Below are 20921 nucleotides of genomic sequence, written 5' to 3'. Positions count from 1 at the left end.
AATAAATTGAGGCGTCAACCTTTTAATACTCATTATAAAAAATGTTATATTATTTATAGAAATATACTAAATAACTTAATAAAAATTGCTAGAAATGCATACTATAAAACACAAATAGAATTATCTGGCAATAATATTAAAAAAGTGTGGAATACTGGAATCTATTAAAAATAGCTTCTAATACTAAAATTAATAAACAAATAATCATTAGATAAATCAATCATGAATCGGGTAAGATTATCAATAACTCAAAAGATATCGTTAATATTTTTAATTCATTTTTTGTTAATGTTGGAAGCAATATAGCTTCAAATATTAGAGAGGATGGTTTTATATATAAAACATTTGAGGAACTTAATCATAACTGCCATATTGAAAAATCAATTTTTCTAAGCCCTATTGACCCTATGGAAATAAGTAGTATGATTATGAAATGTAAAGATTTTTCATCTTATTATGAAGGTTTGTTATCTAATACTATTTTGAAAAAACATCAATTAATATATCATTACCCTTATCTATTATCTTCAATAAATGCTTTTCAACAGGTGAATTTCCATCTAGCTTTAAAAAATCAATAGTTATTCCGCTTTATAAAACAGAAGATATAAGAAGTTGTAATAATTATAGACCAATCACTCTTACTTTGACTATCGCTAAGCTTCTAGAAAAATGTATTAAAACCAGACTTGTTAACTTCCTAAATGAACATACATTTTTAATGATAATCAATTTGTTTTCAAGAATAATTTATCTACAAATGATGCATTATATTGTGCTACTAAATTTATATATGACAATCTTGATTTAAAAAAGCATGTTGTTGGTATATTTTTAGACTTTAAGCTTTTGATTCTGTAGATCATAATTTATTGTTAAAAAAACTTGAATACTGTGGAAAAAGAGGAGTTCCATTAAAACTATTAGAATCATTTATTAGTAATAGATACTAAAAGGTTAAAATTAATGACGTTTATAGTGATGACTTATTAGTTAATTATTCTGTACCTCAAGGAACTGTTCTTGGGCCACTACTTTTTATAATATACATTAATAATTTGCTTAGCCTAAATTTAGGAGGTAAGGTTTTGTGTTTTGCTGATGACACGGTTTTCCTTATTAGTAACTCTTGTCTAAATAAATTAAAACATGAAGCCAATATAGGTATTAATTTAATTAAGAATTGGCTGGGTAATAATTCGTTACAACTTAATTTTACCAAATCCAACTTCGTACATTTTAGAATAAAAAAAAAAAAATAATAACTTAAACTTTGATAAATTAATTTTACACACTGTTTTTTGTAAAAGAGAAGTAAATAATTGCGTCTGTCCTATTATAGGTATACATTTTGATGAACTCTTAAAATGGAATGTCCATATAGATAATTTAATAAAGTCAGTTCGAAAATTCTTTTACTATTTAAATGTTTGAAAAATATTTTAACTGTTAACGTTAAAACAATAGTTTATAAATCTCTAGTGCAATCAATAGTGTCTTATGGTATAGCATTTTGGGGTAACGCTTATCAAACTCATATTAAAAAATTAACTACAACATTAAATGGTCTTGTAAAATATATGTTCAATAAGCCAAGACTCTTTCCAACAACTTTATTATATAATGAATGTAAAATCTTAAATATAAAGTCTCTCCATATAATACATGTTTTTGCGGTTGTTTTTAAATATACTAACACAATAAGTACTCCTACACATAAATATAACACACGATTTGTTAAAGATATTAATTTATCCCTGCCTAAATTAAGAACTACTTTTTGTCAGTCAGGACCATATTTTGTGTTTATTAATTTTTGTATTAAATATAAAATTTGCATTCATGAATTTAATAATTTCATACAACTAAAAAAAAAAACTTATGTCTTTAGGTTTAAATACCTTAGATCGATTTGAATTGCTTATAGTTTATATTATTTTATTTTATATTGTAATTTCACTATTGCTTTTTTATACTGTTTAATGTTTATTACCTATTTTATTTTTTTTTTTTTCTCTTATGTTATGTTCTTGATATGTTTACTTAATATTGTAATTGCATGAACTCTCACCTCCAGCACAGCATTTGGCTTTGGAGGTGATCCAACAAAAATTTGTCAATTAGTAATTTAACTTGTATATATTGTTTGTTGGAGAATTAATAAATATTATTATTATTATTATATTATTATATATTATCTTCAACTATAGGTACGAAAAGAGCTCTGGTGGAAAATTGATTTTAATAGTATAGATTCTGTAGATATACTTGAAATTTCCAACAAATTTTTAAGCATGAATTTCAAAACATACATGATAAAAATTTTAAAATATTTCGGATCTTTTTAAACAATTTATAGACATTTACAATTTTTACTTTTCAATTTTTGTATTATAAAATTTATGTTTCAGAGTTAGGTTATAAGCTTAAGCATATTAAACAAGATTCCTCATAGCTTTTTTAACGGGAAATGAACAAAAAAAAAATGCTTAGCGTAAAGCTGACATACATTTTTTATGATCAATTGATGTTTTGGATGACATTGGATATTTACACACCTACTTAAAAATCTAACGATGTTTTTATATTTTTATAGTTGTAAAACTATTAATCGTATAGACTTAAAAGTTGAAACACAAGCCATTGTTATTTAAATTACTACTTTCTATACTCAATGAAATTTTAAAATATGTAGTATAGGTTTAAGCTTTTTGAAAATGTTTTTTGGTATCGGTAAATAAAACATTTTTCGCTCAGCCAAAAAGCATGAAAATTAAAATCAAAAATGTTAGAAATACAATAATATTTTTTTTATAAGCGTTTGGATTTTCAGATTTTGACGAAGTTTGTAAAAACCACAAAAATGCATAAACATAATATAGTGTGTGTGACATTAACAAATAGTTAAAAATCCGTTACATTTTTAATTTTTATAGTTAGGTACCTATAAGGTTTGAAAATGAAATTAAGTTTTAAATTCTCATAAGTTTTCCTAACAAGAATTTTGGCCTAATTTTTTACTAGAGCTAAATGTTGACAAAATATGTAAGAATCACGAATTGTTTTGTTGACATTCTGGCTGACAAAAACCATCTCTGCTTAGAATCGTTTTATTCATCGTATACAATAATTTATTAGGTACTGAATTAAAAGTTAATTATTGCAATGGCCTACCCACTGTACGTTAGTCAACTACTATAGATACAGCTGATCGATTTTTCACGTATTATAAGCACTGCAGTAGGTAGTCTCTCTTTAATAATATCTATATATTATATTATAAAATTACTTGTTCTAAGTCAGGGATGGGCAACTCAAAGTAACTAGCGGGCCACTTTTAAGTACTTTAAAATCTAGCGGGCCGCAGTGCATAGGAGAAAGCAAAAAAAAAAAAGTCCCTCAAAATTTATTTTTTACGCTTTTTAGCCGACATTTTTAAAATAATTACTACAAAACACGAAAATAATAGTATAATAAAATTATATGAAGTAATTTGAAAATGTAGCGCGGGCCAGATAAAAAAGGTACGGGGGCCGCATATGGCCCGCGGGCCGCCAGTTGCCCATCACTGTTCTAAGTGATTCATCATCGCCTAGCCGGAACCGCTGAAGCTATGAGTATGAAATTTAGACAGCAGTTTTGTTTTGTGATGTAGACACCCACTAAGAAAGGTTTTTCCAAAATTTTAGGTACAATGTATAAACATTTTTTTTCAACTACAAAACTATAGGCTATATTTTATTACCAACTTCACTGTGTCTGCAATCTATGGTAGGTACCATAGCGAGACTCACGGGCAACTCCACTCGATATGTTTAAAAATTAAAATATAATATGATTCTGCTTCGATATGCACAGCGGCCATTGCGAATTACACCTAAAAGAAGTTAATTAATCACAATTTATTTCCCAGGCAACACCGGGTTATTCAGCTAGTTATTAACATTTAGGTAGGTAACATTGTTAAAGGAATGCAGGCCTAATTTACAAAACAGGATCGTTTAGACCAATTTTTTTCTTCATTATCAAAATCGTAGAGTGGGTGCGGTTATAAATAAATAAAGGAAAACATTAGCAATAAATCTGACGAAATTAATTAGGTAATTTAAATTAAAAGCTGACATTTATTAAATGAATAACTCTTAAATCATTTTAATGTCGTAACAGCCGGTACCTATTGGCTATTACTAAGTATATTTTTGCCGGACAATCTGTTATTGTACATGTATCTGTATAATGTATAATGTATAAATATGTACAAAATATAATTAGTAATCAATAATAACTATATCCGCTAAGTTCAGCCAAGTTCTGAATTTTGAATTTTGAATTTGATCCATAAAATAGAATGCAGGTATGTTTGTGGGAAATTTCGATTGCACTCTAAAAAGACTGCTTAAAAAAAAAGTTAGCCCACATTAAATATTCAAAAACTATTTATTGGTTATAACTAATAATCACACATTATGTAGCTCAATTCTAAACACAATTCTGAGGAATGAAAATAATTTGTTTTGTACATATTAATATTATTGTGTTTCTACTTTCTACGCATAGTCTGTTGTTGTTTTATATAGTATGATATATATACAACGATGCATTACCTACATCTGCACGCCGCGTACGAATAAACTGAATCAAAATAGATTTTTGTGCCCGTCGTTCTTAATTCAGTGATGAAAAAAAATCACTGGAAAATCTTGGCGAGGAGGCATGTCCCGTGGATAACCATCATAGTGCCTACCTATATATTAATAATATTATGTAAGTGCCGTGAAACTTATTGGCAGCGGTTTGCACATATCGTGTTATTATAACATAACACATTTTAGTCGCTATATTTATTATGGTATTTTCATTGATAATATACAGTAGTGGATCGTTTTAGTTAAAATATTATTATATATATAATACCAATATATATTTATATTATACTTGAGCGCGGTCGACTGGCTGAGCAAGTGTGATTGCCAACAATCGGACTCAAGAAAGAAACAACTTTAAATCGTATCATGCCAGTGGCACGGCAAAAGCTGGCATTAAAATCATTCTTTGTAAATAATTATATCTATATATACCTACATATTAAACTATAAAGGATAATTTTAGATATTGAAATGGTATTTAAGTATTTAACGCATTATTATTATATATAGTTGTTTTACTGTGTTGCATAATAATACAGCACACCTACAGGTACCTCCTATAAGTATATTTTTTTTAGTAAAATTAATTTGTACGATGATACGGAAAATCGCTTATACTTATATTACGAATATTTATAATCAATATAGATTCTAAATTTACCTACATGTAGATGCTACATCTACAAATATAAGTGAGAACAAAAAAAATCGAACTCAAACAATTTAATTTAAATTTTTGAACGATTCGTATAAAACACCACATTATATCACACTATACCTATTTATTTGTTCTTAATTTTTAATATCAAAAGTTGATACAAAGTAGGTACCAAATACCTATGACCCACACCTACACGATGTTTTATTTTTATTCGATTGTTTTATAAAGAAGTCCTCCGTGTGTACCTACTTACTTCTTATTTGGTCGCACAATTAAAATATTAGGTACTATTTACAAATAATAATTAGGTATTAAAATCAAAATCGACTTGTTTAATTACTTAACTAAACAATAATGAATAGTAATTGACAATTGTGCAGATTGTCTATTATATTATATCATTATTTAAATGGAATAAAACTATTTATTTCATACTAAATAAAATAAAAATATAACTATAACTGTATAATATTTACTAAGATAAATGTTCAAATTATGTTATTCACGTTAAAGCTTTTTTCAAAATAATATTACGGTGTCTTGTAATCTAATAGTTTAAGCGGTGATATATCGTATATGGTATATCCAATATGATAATTATGTTATAACTTTTAAATACCTATTAAAAATATTTATACCAAACACACTTTGTTTAAATTTACGATAGATCTACATGATTATTTTATGTACCTACTATTACGGATATAAGTTCCTAATTATCTTATCATAGCCGGAAATCGGGTAGGTGGGACCCCACCTCCTAAATACCCCATTAACCCCCAAAAATATACAGTTTTTCAGTTGTGTGGGATCGAAGCCCGCCCTCATTCATGTTAGAAATTATACTACCCCTCCTGAAATGTTAATAAATTATAATCTATGTAATACTTCCATAATATTTTAAGTAAGTATTTTTAAAATACTTCATCCTACCACTTTTCTGAATCAAATTTAAATCAATGGGAATGCTAATGAACCTATCACAATATACTTTTACGTCCCTTTTGAATTATCCCCACACAGCATTTGGGAAATGATAATATTTTGAAAATATTTTGGAGTGCTTGAGTAATAAATATTTTATTCTTATAAAATAATAAAATATTGCACAAAAATGTTGACTTAATATTTTTATAATGTTTCCTTGAAAATATTTTTTTTAAAAAATATGATTAAAATGTTATGTTAATGTATTTTACAAAATATTTTTAAAAAGTGAACTTCTTGGCCAAAAAATATAAATAAAATATTTCCTTATTATTTACACAACTTTTTCAAATATTTTGACAACTATATTGTTTTCCTGAAGATATTTATACCATAGTTGGGAAATATTAAAATGCTGTGTGGGTCGGGCTTTTTATTTTCCAATTCCAAGTACCTACCATAAGAATAATATGTAAATCATAATTACGCGCATTTATTTGTAAATGTATTATGTAACAATGTAACATATAAGTTATAAGTTATTATAGGTACTATTAAAAAAAAAAATTATGTATATGCTTTAATATACAATAATCATACAATTAAATTTGATGGAAAAAGAACTGATAAAGTTTAATTCACGTTTGACAAAGACACTTTTTATGATACATTGAATTTTCATCATCCGTTATTGAACAATAATATATTCCACTATAATCATCAATAATAATGCATTGACGCGTACGTTAATATTTAATTTATATCAATTAAATTGTACAAATAATGTAGGTAGATACCCATTAACAATGTATTTTCATATCCATTAGCCTATAATATAGTATGTATAGGTACCTATATAATATATATTATACACTTATCATAAATCATAACTCATAAGTCATAATATGTACTTAATATTCTCTAGAATAATATTTTTAAATTACAACAAAATAACTAAAATCGTTATTCTTGGATGTAATTTCGTTCAAATTTGAATTTAAAATGTCTGTAAAAAAGAACGTGTTTGTATATTTTTTAGATTGTTTGATTAGAGTATGAACTATTCATGAGAATCTTTGATTTAAATTTTCAATCCTTAGCTATATAAATTAAACATTTAATAATTTTTTAGTTAGAATAACTAATAATTTTCGAGATTTCGATAAATGTTGTCAAAATTTGAACTTTAATACTTATAAAAAAAAATCGTGCGTATGGATCTTTAATATTTATCAACTGCTAGTATAACAGCTTATATTACATTTTCAAGCTTTCTGAGGTTAAGAATACAATTTTATTGACATTTATAGAATAAAAAACAAACTAAAATAATTTCAAATTTGTCAAAATAACTCAAAACTAGTCGAAATATTTTGAAATTTTTATTAGGTATAGAAAATTATAAAATAAACATTTGACGAAAATTTCAAGTAGTGACGGTTGTTAGTTTTTGAATAACGACAAAATAAGAAAATCGTTGTATGAGAATTTGTTAATTTACGGGTCAATATCCAATGTCCAGATTCAAAAGCTCGTAAAAAATTAATTTGACTTTCCAGTAAACTTTTTTTTTTAATGTTGGACAATTTAAGTGGAATCTTATATTAGATTTTCTAAGCTTAGATATAAGTAAAACATTTTTTATGAATTTCTAACTTGAAATAATTTGCCAATTATCGTGATTTTGATGAACTTCGTCAAAATATTAATTTCAGATGTTTTTAAAAAAATATTGGGGATTTACACTCAACTTTTTTTTTTAATTTCTACTAACATCAACTCATAAGAAACGTTGTATTACATTTTAAAATTGTTTGATCAACCGAAAAATTATCTATCGACAATAGTTAAAAAAAATAATAAAACTAGAAATTGTCTCATGCCTATATAAGCTCAAAAAAAGTCACAATATTTCGAAAATGTTATGTTGCATAGAAATCACTAATATAAAACTTCGGTAAATATTTCATCTATATTCTGTTATTTTTACTAAAAAACAAAAATATTTTTTTCAAAAACTGGTTTTGCGTTAAAATCTCAGTTTTCCTTAATTTTTCGTTTGTTTTTCCCAACACTTTTGTAAGCAGCTATTGGGATTTTTTTACTTTTGACCCCCCCCCCCCCCCCCTCTAGTACCAACTAGATTCGCTTTCCTAGTGAAAAAAATGCTGTTGAAGAAAATTGAAGCATTTTTCTGTTCCAAAAGGTGATACAATAAAAAAACACATATCATTGAAAAATCAATACATTCATTGCTCCGCTCAGAATCTAAAATTTGATAATTACATTCATTATCATATAATATTAATATGTAGATTATAGATATATTGTATAGTTAGGTCGTTAGGTGCCTAAAACGCAGTAGAATACAAATGTTTTGATATATTATATTTAGTCTGATCTAATAATAACCTATCATAACGGTACTATTATATTCTGTTGTACTAACACACTGAAATTAGTACCTACTTACGTACCTACCTATACCTTCCTATTTATATATTTCAACATAAATCCTTCTACATTCTATTAGAATGTTTCATATGAAATATCTATGAGTTAACTACAACTAATATAAATACAGCTGGATGCTAATTACTTTAATTAAGTGGGCAGGTACAATCGTACATCTTATAATTATTATTAGAACTTTAATTTTAAAATTAGTTTGAGGTCAATCATTCCAGTCAAGGCGAAAAACTAAAAAGATGGAAAATGTACCAATATTATTTTTAAAAAAACGACTAAATTACATTTTGTAAGTGTAAATGTAATTTGAGCTTTCGGTGTTTAATTTGTTGTCCTTGTTAATAAAAATGCAATTGTACGTAACTTGTAAACATTGAATATCAGGCCTCAGATATGGTTGCATCACATGTGCATTCATTAATACATAAATAGAATAGTTGTGTGTGTTTAAATACTAGGTATCTATACGTACCTACTTTATTTTTTATAAATAATCAGCATACAATCTTAACATTAAAAAGTCGTGCATAATATTATTATACTGTAAAAATCAGGAACTTTTAACAACCAATTACATGTCTCATACTAATAGCATTAAGTCCATATTATAACATTGTATGTTGTAACAAGTAGATCGTTGAGAGGATGTCAACCATTATATTATTATTTTTATCTCTCAATCTTTAACACCATTAAAACAATGACAATAGACTTTGAAAAATGTAAACACAACCTGTTGCAAAAATTATTAAGAATATGATAATCTAGTGCTACTTTCAATGCTTGAATTATTTTAAAAATTATTAATTTATTGTGAACTTAAATTGAATAAAATTCTAAAACTATTAAAAATATAAATAAATTTACTGTCAAAAAATATAATTTATGTTTTCTGTACTTACTCTTTAATAAACTTTATCATATTATGTTATGTTACTGAATTTTAATACTTCAGCCACAAAATGAGAAATTTTAAGTACAGTTCAGCTGTATTTAGTATGAGTTAGTGCCCATATTACAATCGTTGAACTAAGGTTTTAACCACCGAATTCGGCTGGTAAAATCAGTGGGTAAGGCGTAACCTAGGTTTAAACTATGATTGTAAAACAGGCCCTTAGACTATTCAACCTTTTTTAATATTTCTTAAATTCTAAGTTGATTATTAGGTCTTTTGAAACTTTGAAATCATGTAGGGTATTATTTTATATTAAAATTATTGTACCAATTTGATAGCTTCACTGTTTTTGCAATAATTTATGAATATAAATTATAATACTAAACGTATATTTTTTCTATCTTATTCTTATGTTACATTTTGTATCAAGTATCAACTATTAATACATAATATGAATTAAATTATGATATTTATTAATTTATTAAAAGTTAATAGAAATATTGAATACAATTTTAACATCTTTATTACCTCTTATGATATTATTATCTCAAACATTGAATAACATTCACATTGTAAAACTGAAATTCAAACTTTAAATCTTGGGTTTTTATGTATGGTGGTGGTTTTTCTTTTATTTCAGCTTTAAATTAGATATTGGATTAATTTGGGTGCAAAGCCCTGATTTTTGGTAAGAGTAAATTACAGTGATGGATGACAAATGTTAATGGGTATGCTTTGTGTATGTTAAAGGTATTTAAACATTAAATCAATTTACAGTGCATAAGTAATCTAAAAATTGTAACTAAATAAAAAATATAAAATAATGAATACAAACTTATTAAAACTCAATAAATATACTATATTTCTGTATCAGACTTTTTGTGGATAAGAAATTTGTAATTTCATTAAACTAAAATAAATTTATGAATAACTATTCAAAATAACAAGCGGATATTTATATTTTAAAAAACATCAAATCTATAAACTTTTAATATTTACTTTTAGGAACTTAATAAATCCAATATAACATACTTTTAAATTACAACTAGGAACTATGAATAGGTATATTTTTATAACAACTGTTATAATTATTATATCTAAAATACTGAAATATACTTATAATATGTCAGTTAATGGTATAAGTTTTTCAAATTTAAAGATACCCATGTGACATGTGGTATTATATATATAATTGATTAGTCAAATTATAATTTAATAAAGAATAGGTATTGTTTATTTAATATAAAATAAAACAATCCAGTTCAATTAGGTATTGGAGACAATGTAGAATTTGATACTCTATAATACAAAAAAATAAACTGTAACTTGTGAACAGTGAATCGGTAACAACTACCAGTAGGTACACAATGTTAGATTAAAAGTAGGTACACATAATATGAATGCACTTGTGATACTTTGTAAGAGCACAACTATTTTGTGGAGTTGGAAGAATGTTCTATGGACTGTTAACTGGGTACACCTTCACACGCTATTCTAATATTCATGCAACCGTAACATGCACAAGTAATACAATTCTACGAATTGATGAGATAGCAGCAGCCTTCAAGTGATGAGACTCGGGTGAACTTTATTATGGGGGTGAACGCACACAGAAGTAGGTGTCAAACAAAATCATAAATGCTGTTCGAAACCTGAATAGAACGTGTTGATTTTAGCGAGTTCTTTGTCGCAAAAACTGAAAAACTTTTCGTCGAATTTGGCATAATATCGTGACAGTGAATCGGGGTCCACTTGTTCGGGCGCTGGCACTTGTTCGATGGCAGCGTACAACATTTCCTTCATCTCCTGTAAAACGCTACCGATTAGATAGGTACACATAACCAACCTCCAAATCATTATTTTAAAAATGAATACCGTTCTGCATCATAATATTTATATTAATATATTCTCGTATAATATTTTGACCTACTTCATAACTGATGTATTGTTTTCTCCACTCGGGAGTGATGTGCGCGGCCAAATGCTCAGCGAATTTCATCTTTTTCGCTTTTCCTCTCGCGATCCGACGGTCCTACTATAATCGCGTACCCGTGGATCAGTACACGCGAAATTATATTAAATTATTATGTTTCCTGAGCGATTGCAAAGCCAATTGAATTGCCCGCCGTTTGCGACTCGGTAACTCCAATCGATACGAGTTGTCTTGAATGGGAATGTTGATAAAATGATAAATGATCGGAAATCAAAATCAAAGAAAAAACCAAATCCGTGGAGGAGAAACGCCGCGAAGAGGCTGATAAGACATCAACATGGTTGCCACCGCCGGTTGATAAGGCGTATGGCGCAGGGGACCTCAATTTTGAATGTTCAAAATTTCGAACTCCACACTCCAGTACTCCACAGTCCATGACTAAATAAATTGATTTAGTCTTGCCACAGTTGTACACGATGTCCAGTTGCTGTGTCGCTTTTTTCAAGAGATCTGTAAGTACCTACGATTTATTAATAATATTCATACTATGTTGACCTACCTTTTAATAATGATCCGGTAACAATTTTAAGTGGATTGTTTTTTTCATTTGTATATTTTTATTTAATTTTTGTTTTCAGTACGCGACCAAAACGAAATTGACTACCATCTTCAACGAAGATGTGCGTCAGATGGTATCGCGCGAAGAGATCAAACCCAGGAAACATCCTGGAAGGTGTAACCTCAACGCCAGACCTTTTCCAGAAGACTTGACCAATGCCGTCCTAAAAACTATCAAGGGTTAGAACTCAGAACTATTAATGAACATAATAATATTATGATTTTTTATGATTTACCCATTATTATTTTTTTGACATATAATTTAGAATCCTATTGCAATGCTATATTTTTTTGCAGGTGGACAGTTGAAAAACATAATGAGTGACAGTCAGCTATTGTTGAACTATCTGCACAGCAGACACAGTCCTGTTGAACAAAGTGAAATAATGGAAAAAAAGCAACAGAGCAGAGTTGAATTAGAAAAAAAATGTATGTACATATTGAGTAAATGAGAATAATGTCTATAACCTCAGTGTTATAAAATATTTGTGTAAAAGTGTTATTTAACAATAATTGTATCTTATTATACATTAGTTGTTTAAGTATATTATTTTACTTTCTATACAAATTTCCAGTATTTGTTTAGTAAGTTTTTCGTTCCACAATCCTGGGCAATTGCATAAAACATAGGTAGTGAATTCTACTTCTTAAGTGAATTAGTTTAATTTATTCATCAGAATCGTCGGTAGTTAAAAAAAACCCATATTGGCAGTAACATAAAATTGGCTTGTTATCCGATGGCTAGTATTAATTATTGTTATTAGTTAAACATTTTTAAACAAAATTTATCTTAAATACTCTGAAAATTATTGTTTACAACACTGAGTTTAAAGACTAGAAGCCCATATTTATGATGTATATTAATTATATCTATTATATAAATTTACATTTGTACAATTGAGTGGATTGAGTGCCAAAAATATTTATTTTCTAAGTAATAATAAAGACCAAATATGAGGTTTCAGATTACAGTGAAAACATGGACGAAGAGCGACAAATCAAATTTGAAAAATTCATCAATAACCGTGTTGAAAGACTTGTTGCTCAAAGGACATATAATTGGAAACCAATTGATTACAGCAACAAACATGTATGCCATCAATACCTGCTGTCTCGTATTGCTCCAGAGTATAATGTCATAAAAACAATATTTAGTGAATTACAACAGAGAGATCCAAATTTTTCGCCTCAGTCCCTGTTTGATTTTGGCTCTGGTATTGGTACAGTTACCTTGTACGTTTCCTTTACTTTTTCACTAAGGAAGACGTTAGCGTAACATATTTTATTGTCTCTATCTATCATGCACTACTTACAACAAAACCGAATTAAAAAATACTCATTTACTAGCCAACCAGTATAAATTAGGTAAGCATGATCTTATGGTAAAAAATGTACTTCAAATGTGTTAATTCAGTGCCTTACATATTGTTTTTACAATATTTGTTGGAACAACTTCAGTTAGATATAACTGAAATGTTATAAGAAAAAACATGTTTGGCACTAGTTCAACACTCTTTTAGTAAATATTGTAATAAGACATGATATTGCTCCTTTTAGTAGAAATGCAAGGAGCAGTTTTTTACTAATGAACATGTGAAGAATAAAGATAGCTAATGTTACGCTAACATGATCTTAAAGTTTTAATTCTTTAGGCTTAATTTTATTTTTCTGTTTCTTTAAAATATTTTTAGAAATGCAAAAAATATCTGGGAGAACTCATTAAAAGAATATTATTGTGTTGACACTTCGTCTACTATGAATGATCTGGCAAAACTTCTTTTGCAAGAGGGAAATCCAAATAATGAGAATATATTGCCTAAGGGTCTGTTTTACAGACAATTTTTACCAGCATCACCAAACGTATGGTCAATGTTATATATTAATTTTGATTGTGTCAACAATATAAACTCTTTACTAATAATAATTGCTTTTCTTATGTTGTTTTTAGTTGAAGTTTGATCTTGTCGTATCTGCATACTCTTTGTTTGAATTGCCAGACATAAAAAATCGGTTTGAGACACTTTTAAATTTATGGAACAAGACAAAAAAATATATTGTACTCGTTGAAATGGGAACGAGAGCTGGGTTCAATTTGATAAACGAAGCCAGAGATCTTCTCTTAGAAATATCTTCACAAAACAATACCAAAAGTCATGTATTTTCACCGGTAACATTTTAACATTTTAATAATTGTTAAATTTATAATTTTTTAACTTTTTACAATAATTACTGGTTTTACCAATCATTTTATTTTCTATAGTGCCCTCATGAACACTCATGTCCACGTTATGATACTGATGACACACCTTGCAATTTTGAAGTGTCTTACTATACACCAAGAATAGCTCAACAATCTGTAATCAAACGAGAACATTTTTCCTATGTAATAATTAAAAAAGGCTAGTAAATATTTCTCAACCTAGTTTGGCAATTATATTTTTAACAGACACTTTTTAATCATTATAGGTGAGAGGCCAAAAACAGATGAACAGTGGCCACGCATAGTGAGACCGGTTTTGGTACGTTCAAAGCATTCCATCTGTCGAATGTGCACAAGCAGTGGCAAACTGCAAGAAATTATATTTACTGCTTCCAAAAACGGAAAGTATGTAATTCAAATTCTATAACATAGTAGATTATTATAATTAATTCAAAACATTGGCAATGTGAGTTAATCACCATTCACCACAGAGTGTGACACTACTTGAAATGAGCTTCTAGCTCTAGCATAGTAGAATACAGGACATATTGTAGAACATCAGGTTTTTCAACAATCAAGTTGTTAAATATTGACTTTCAAAAGTGAAATTTTTAAGAACAAGTCTTATTTGATTGTCATAATTTTAAATTAACTTTTTTTTTAAAGTTCATCATGGAGACAAATGTGTATTTAATATGAGATCATGATATTTATATTATAGTTAAAAACATAATATATTATAGTTTTTCCTAACTTGAAATATTTTATAGTTATGGTTTATATTCTATATGCATTATCCGTAGTTCAAAAATACTTAGAAATCTATTTTATAAAAAAATTTAGGAAAAACTTAAATTATTAAAAATGTAATAAAGGTATATTTTTAATCTTTATCATACCTACCAGCTATAGAAAATATTATTACTATTTTATGGTTGGTACAATTGATACATACTATATAGGTAAATAATTTAGTTTTTAAGGGGACGTTACAGTGACATTTATTGTCTCTTTCTTACAAGTACGTAACATAATAACTTTTATGCTCAGCAGATCACATTTATCTCCGTTAGTTTAAAAAAAAAGAGCGAATTGAGCTCTTATAAAGTTCATAGGTAAGACTATTATCTAGACATTGGCTTAGGCTTTTTATTATATTTTAATTTTAAGCACATTATATGTATTTTAAAATTGTTAACACTGTACATCTTAAAATACTCATAATTTTCTTTAAAATAAAAATATAATAAAAAGCCTATGTCATTGTCTAGATAATAATCTTACCTTTAAATTGTTTAAGAGGTCAATTCGCTCAAATTTTTAAACTAACAGAGATAAACGTTTTAATTTGGTATGATACGCACTTGTAAGACGGAGACAACAAATGTCACTGTAACATCCCCTTAATCAGTACCATAATACTCACCTGGAGCCCAAAGCTCGAATAATATAGCCTACCAAGCTATTTTGTTGCCCCTATTTGATGCAATCTTTTGAATGCTTGACAATTGCTATGACAAGCAGTAAAAACTACATATCATGAAAATTTACAACAATTAAATTATATGTTTAAAAATTATTAATTTATACAACTAATATTTTTTTAAGGAAATTGCTTAACAAAATTCATGAACAAGAAAGATATAATTTATAATTTATATAACATTTACTGAAAAACGATAGGTTCAAATTATAACAAATTTGTAATAAGAATTTTCAACCTGACGAAATATTATTTTACAACTTTATTACGTTTGAAAACAGTATAAGTATTAAATATTATACTATATTATAATTTAATTTCAATTCATTACTTCAATGCGCAAAAAAAATAGTTTTAATGATGATTGAAATTTCAAACTATTACAGTGCGTCGTGAGTACGCAAGGATTACCGACAAGAAATCCAAAATTTAAATATTAAAATTTCATAAAATTTAGCAATCCTTTGTACGATCGTTTAAAACCAATTATTTTTTTAATGTAATTATATCTTGCGGACAATATAATTTGGGCATTTGCGATACGTTTCATTTATCGACGTTTCATTTAAAAAAAAAAATGAAGAATTTTTAGATAAATAATTCAGCAATATTTTGGAACTACATTTAAACCTACTGAAATCGTAAAATAGCGTTAACGCGGCGTCGTTGGTAGGCCACTCCACTAACGTATGCCGCCGCCAACTGCTCGTCACTGCTCGTTACCACAGACATCATAATAAATGTTTATATTTTTTGTGTCGTTATATATACTACGATTTTTCAACCCGATCGCCTCGGCACATCCAGCGCACTGGCCAGATTTTGGGCTCTAAAAACGATTTCTGGTACCAGGAGTTCATGAGTGTTGAATGTTGCTCGTAGCGCAGCCGGACGGCGAACACCTGTTCATGGGTTCCTGGTACCAGAAATCGTGTTTCGTGTCACATGCGTGTTTCGGCGGAACCCGAGAGCCGAGCGACACGCGTTCGCATAAACTCCTGGTACTAAAAGTCGTTCTTCGAGCTCACCTGCTACTTCGATTTTCAATGATTTTTTTCAATTATTTACTTATTTCGAGATAATAATAATAATAGATAGTAAATTACAACGAGACTCGACGGTCGCCGGTATATACGCAAAACCAGGTAGCGCCACGTGCATTTGAATCGCCATGCCATACATTTCGTGTGGGTGGTTCGTAAAAAATATGATTAATCTAGTCAAATAAACAGTACCCGTCTATAATCTATATTATGTTTGGTATTATAGATTAGTACTTGAGATTACTAATATGCTGATACAAATTTGGATATATTAAATCATAATTCATAATATTTGATATAGACGATATAGTATCAATAATTTTATAAATTCAGGGCTCGGAACTCCTGGCATTTGGATCTTGAATATTAATACAAAATCTGATTCGGCACAAATTCTCAGACAAAATGTATACCGCCAAAATTTCACCAAATTTGAGTGACTGCATATTTAATACGTAATTTTATACACCATATTATAACATAAGTAAAAAAAAAATTACAGAAAAACAAACATTTTTGAGTAAAATTGGTTTTCGACAAAATCGATTTTGATTTTTGGTGTAACTTTAAAATAAATTACCGTAGATATGTTATTTTAGCATTTTCTTTATACCACAAAATTTCAAAATATTTTTAGTTGTGTACGGACATTTTAAGTTTCCAATTTGTTTAATTTTCTTCTTTAAATGTTAATAAAATGTTATTCGTTCCGTCAAAAAGCTTGAAAATTTAATACAAGGCTCCTGATATATTTTTACAATAGCAGTTGAAAAATATTAAAAATACATAGGCACAATTTTATTTTATAAGCATTTAAAGTTCGAATTTTGACTAAATTTATCAAATTTAAAATTTAAAATAAGGTTGCATATAACCAAAAAATATAAAAAATATATAAACACAGTTTTCGTTTATGGTTAGTTTATGTTCAAATTTGGACGAAATTAGATATTTAAATGAAGAAGAACAATTTTAGTTTCATGTTATATTTCAAAAATATTATTTGTTGGTACTTGAAACTTGAAAGTTCTTAAGTATATTATTATAATATTCAAATATGATAATAAACAAATAATAATAATTCAACTTAACTACAACAATATAAATATAATATTATAAAATATCTTAGGCTTAAAAACCATCTCCTCACAGAACCGTTTTCGTTTACAATGATATTACTTAGCAGAGCAACACCCACTTACCTGTTTTTTGGGAATTTCTTGACATGAGTATGCAGTGAAACCTCTGAATACCGGATACCCTTGGTTCCCAAAACTTTGTCCATTATTCAGAAGTGTATGCTATTCAGAGAGTTCAGATTGTAGTAAGTTTGTAGTTGATTCTCATTTCTCAAGAAAATGTCCGCTATTGGGAGGTGTTCATTAGGGAATGTTTTACTGTATTTCTTAAATTATTTATAAGCCATATAATTTTTGTTGTACGTTTAAGTAGCATTTTTTTTCAGGTCTTCCTGTTACACCTGTATATTACATATTAGATATAAATCATATATACCTTACACGTTGAAGAAGTCACTTCCAATGAGGTGGCTCCTGCTTTAATCTAAAATCTTAAGCTAAGTTGTATAATGTATGGTTTCAGATGCTTAAAAGGTCATAATTTTTAAGTTCTTATTTACACATTGTATCATTATATCAAGTATCAAAAAATTGCTAATCATAAGTTTTCAGGTTGTGCTTCAAAACACCTTGTATGTTTGCATTTTGGGAAGACAAGCTTGTATTCTAATTTTGTCTAATAACCTCTCGGAGATAATTTACCTACTATCAGGGTTTTTATCATAGGCCTTATACTTACTGAGTATAAGGTCTATGGTTTTTATGTTTAAAAGACTATGTTTAAACAACTTGTTTTAATCATAAATTTTAAACATTTGTTATAAACGTTTTGTTAATTGTTTAAAACGAATAAAATATATGGTTAAAATAGTGTGATATCCAAGTGAAAATTGTTTTTTTTTTTTAAATAAGCTGTAATTTTTGTTTTAAACTGTTTTTCTGAAATTTTTAGTGTTTTTAACCATTTTAAATATACTGTTTAAAACTCAAACATCTTGTTTTATTTAAAACATCGTTTTGAACAGAAAAAAGCAGTTTTTTTTTCAAAAATAAAAATAATACACCAACTCTGCCATTATCAAACTTAAAAGTAAGAACATTATCTGTGCTTTCATGATTTTTTACGATATTTCAATTTTTGAAGAAGTTGTGAGTATGTAAATTATTTCAATAAAAAATTACTTATAGGTTTATAACTCATTTAAAATTAAAATATTGTAGAAAGTCATAAGAGAGCTCAATGTTCTTACCTTTGAGTTTGGTAATAGGTCACTGTTATTAGCTTACTACACTAAGTCATAACATATGCGGGTGTGGCATACTCTTAAATGGTCTTAAGAACTTAAGAACTTAAGCACTTGTTACCTTAATTTAACATATTACATTTATCATTATTAACCTATTTGTGATCTATCGTGTTATTAGTTAATAATTATTATTATCATAATATTGAAATGTTTTTTTTTTTCATTTCACAGAATCCCTTATTGGTGTGCACGATCAAGTAAATGGGGAGATAGATTGCCAATAGTGATCAAAGAAGAAGAAGAAGAAGAAAAAGAAAAAGAAAAGTCTGAACAAAATTAATTTTATTGTATAAAATAACGAATATCTAATTTCAAACTATCTAAGCCTGTATGGTTTGAGGTAATAGTACGGCAAGCGCAGCTTCCCTATACTTATTCAAAGTGTATGTATCTTCACCTAAAAAATAAGATGTGTTATTGAAATTTGTTCAACCCTTTAAATATATGTTAGTTTTACCATTGTTTAATAATTCTGTAACCGCTTCTTTGTATTTCTGTCCCACCGTATCTTCATCAATAGAATGTGATTTTACATCATCGTCTGAAACTTTTTCTGGCCATCGAGTTAGTGTAACATACGCTTTTTTGGAAGGGTTGTTTTCCCAGATGTAATGTTCCATGTCTGCTTCTTGTTTTTGTCGTTCCCATTCCTCAAAGGTCTGTAATGCAAATTAGTGATACAAAATTTAGTACAAAATATATTTTATTTTTTATAAACATGTAAATAATAAATATAAAATAACTTACGTTAGATTCGTGATACAAGGCTGTGAGAACATAAACTCCGTAATCATAGTTTTGTTTTCTTGTTGGACAACGATCGGTGACAATAGTAAGTATATCTGATTCTTCGTCATATCTGTCCCCAACCAATCTGATCATTTTGTCTCTAGCATGTTTATCTAAATTTAACGTGCTTAATTTTATCTAGTAAACATAAGACAAACAATATATGAGTATAACTTTATAAACATCAGAATTAATACATTTTATTTTCACTGTACCTATACCATGACTAATGTTTTCAGAAATGTATAAAGAGTAAGCCATTGTTAGTAATCAAAAACAGAAGATTATATGTAGTTAGGTAGGTATAAATAATCTATTTAATTTTGATACTAGGTTTTAAATATTCAACTAACCACTTATACTTTTAATACTTTTAATGTAACTTCTAACTCATGATCAAGTTGAACTGAATTCCAAAATGTAATCAATGTTATTAGTTGGCCCTTGGTTATATTTAAAATATATATACATACAAGTATTGAAGTATACCTATATGTATATCATTTATAATAAGTAGGTAGATACATAAAAACTAACTAAAACTGCAAGAATTTAAAATCACATATTTAAATAGATTTTGAGGAAACTGGCGGTAAATTTATTTGATTACCTATTGTCAATATAAAAATTAAATAAATCGCCATAAAAATTATCAATAGAAAAATGTATTAAGAGGATGTCACTCACGCATGTGTTGTCTCCGTCTTACAAATGTAGAGCATAACAAAAACTGTTTTGTGCGGGATAACTTTTATCTTTCTGTGTCTGTAGTAGTGGCTCCAAAATTTCTGAACGTATAGGATTGAAAATTATCCATGCAACAGCGTGCCCATATTTTAGATAACATAAATACAATAAAAGTTACTTGCTT

General features: G+C 27.7%; 4 protein-coding genes across 4 annotated transcripts in view; 2 read left to right on the top strand and 2 right to left on the bottom strand.

The window, feature by feature from the left end:
- Window positions 1-11768, bottom strand: part of LOC100161838 (xenotropic and polytropic retrovirus receptor 1) — a 100514-nt gene extending 88746 nt beyond the window's left edge. Inside the window, exons 1-2 of the mRNA XM_001943964.5 lie at window positions 11529-11768; window positions 11251-11404 (exon numbers count right to left, since the gene is read on the bottom strand). Of these exons, the coding sequence (XP_001943999.2) occupies window positions 11251-11404; window positions 11529-11597 (223 nt within the window). The 5' untranslated portion in view covers window positions 11598-11768. The remainder of the gene's footprint in view (window positions 1-11250; window positions 11405-11528) is intronic.
- The window catches only part of LOC115033894 (sushi, von Willebrand factor type A, EGF and pentraxin domain-containing protein 1), a 157622-nt gene that overhangs the window by 61745 nt on the left and 74956 nt on the right, over window positions 1-20921 (top strand). The window lies entirely within an intron of this gene.
- On the top strand, window positions 11891-19731 carry LOC100163897 (methyltransferase-like protein 17, mitochondrial). The gene is made up of 9 exons (XM_001943909.5): window positions 11891-12043; window positions 12170-12329; window positions 12447-12578; window positions 13115-13382; window positions 13841-14009; window positions 14098-14316; window positions 14410-14548; window positions 14616-14754; window positions 19433-19731. Exons 1-9 carry the CDS (start codon window positions 12008-12010, stop codon window positions 19539-19541), a joined length of 1371 nt encoding a protein of 456 aa, XP_001943944.2. The 5' UTR covers window positions 11891-12007; the 3' UTR covers window positions 19542-19731.
- LOC100165929 (28S ribosomal protein S35, mitochondrial) overlaps window positions 19529-20921 on the bottom strand; it is a 2803-nt gene continuing 1410 nt past the window's right edge. The window contains 3 exon segments of the mRNA NM_001293362.1: window positions 19529-19658; window positions 19719-19920; window positions 20009-20188. Of these exon segments, the coding sequence (NP_001280291.1) occupies window positions 19582-19658; window positions 19719-19920; window positions 20009-20188 (459 nt within the window). The 3' untranslated portion in view covers window positions 19529-19581.

Source organism: Acyrthosiphon pisum, chromosome A1 (assembly GCF_005508785.2).
Source record: "Acyrthosiphon pisum isolate AL4f chromosome A1, pea_aphid_22Mar2018_4r6ur, whole genome shotgun sequence".
Classification (NCBI taxonomy): domain Eukaryota; kingdom Metazoa; phylum Arthropoda; class Insecta; order Hemiptera; family Aphididae; genus Acyrthosiphon; species Acyrthosiphon pisum.
This window is presented reverse-complemented; position numbering and strand designations above follow the sequence as displayed.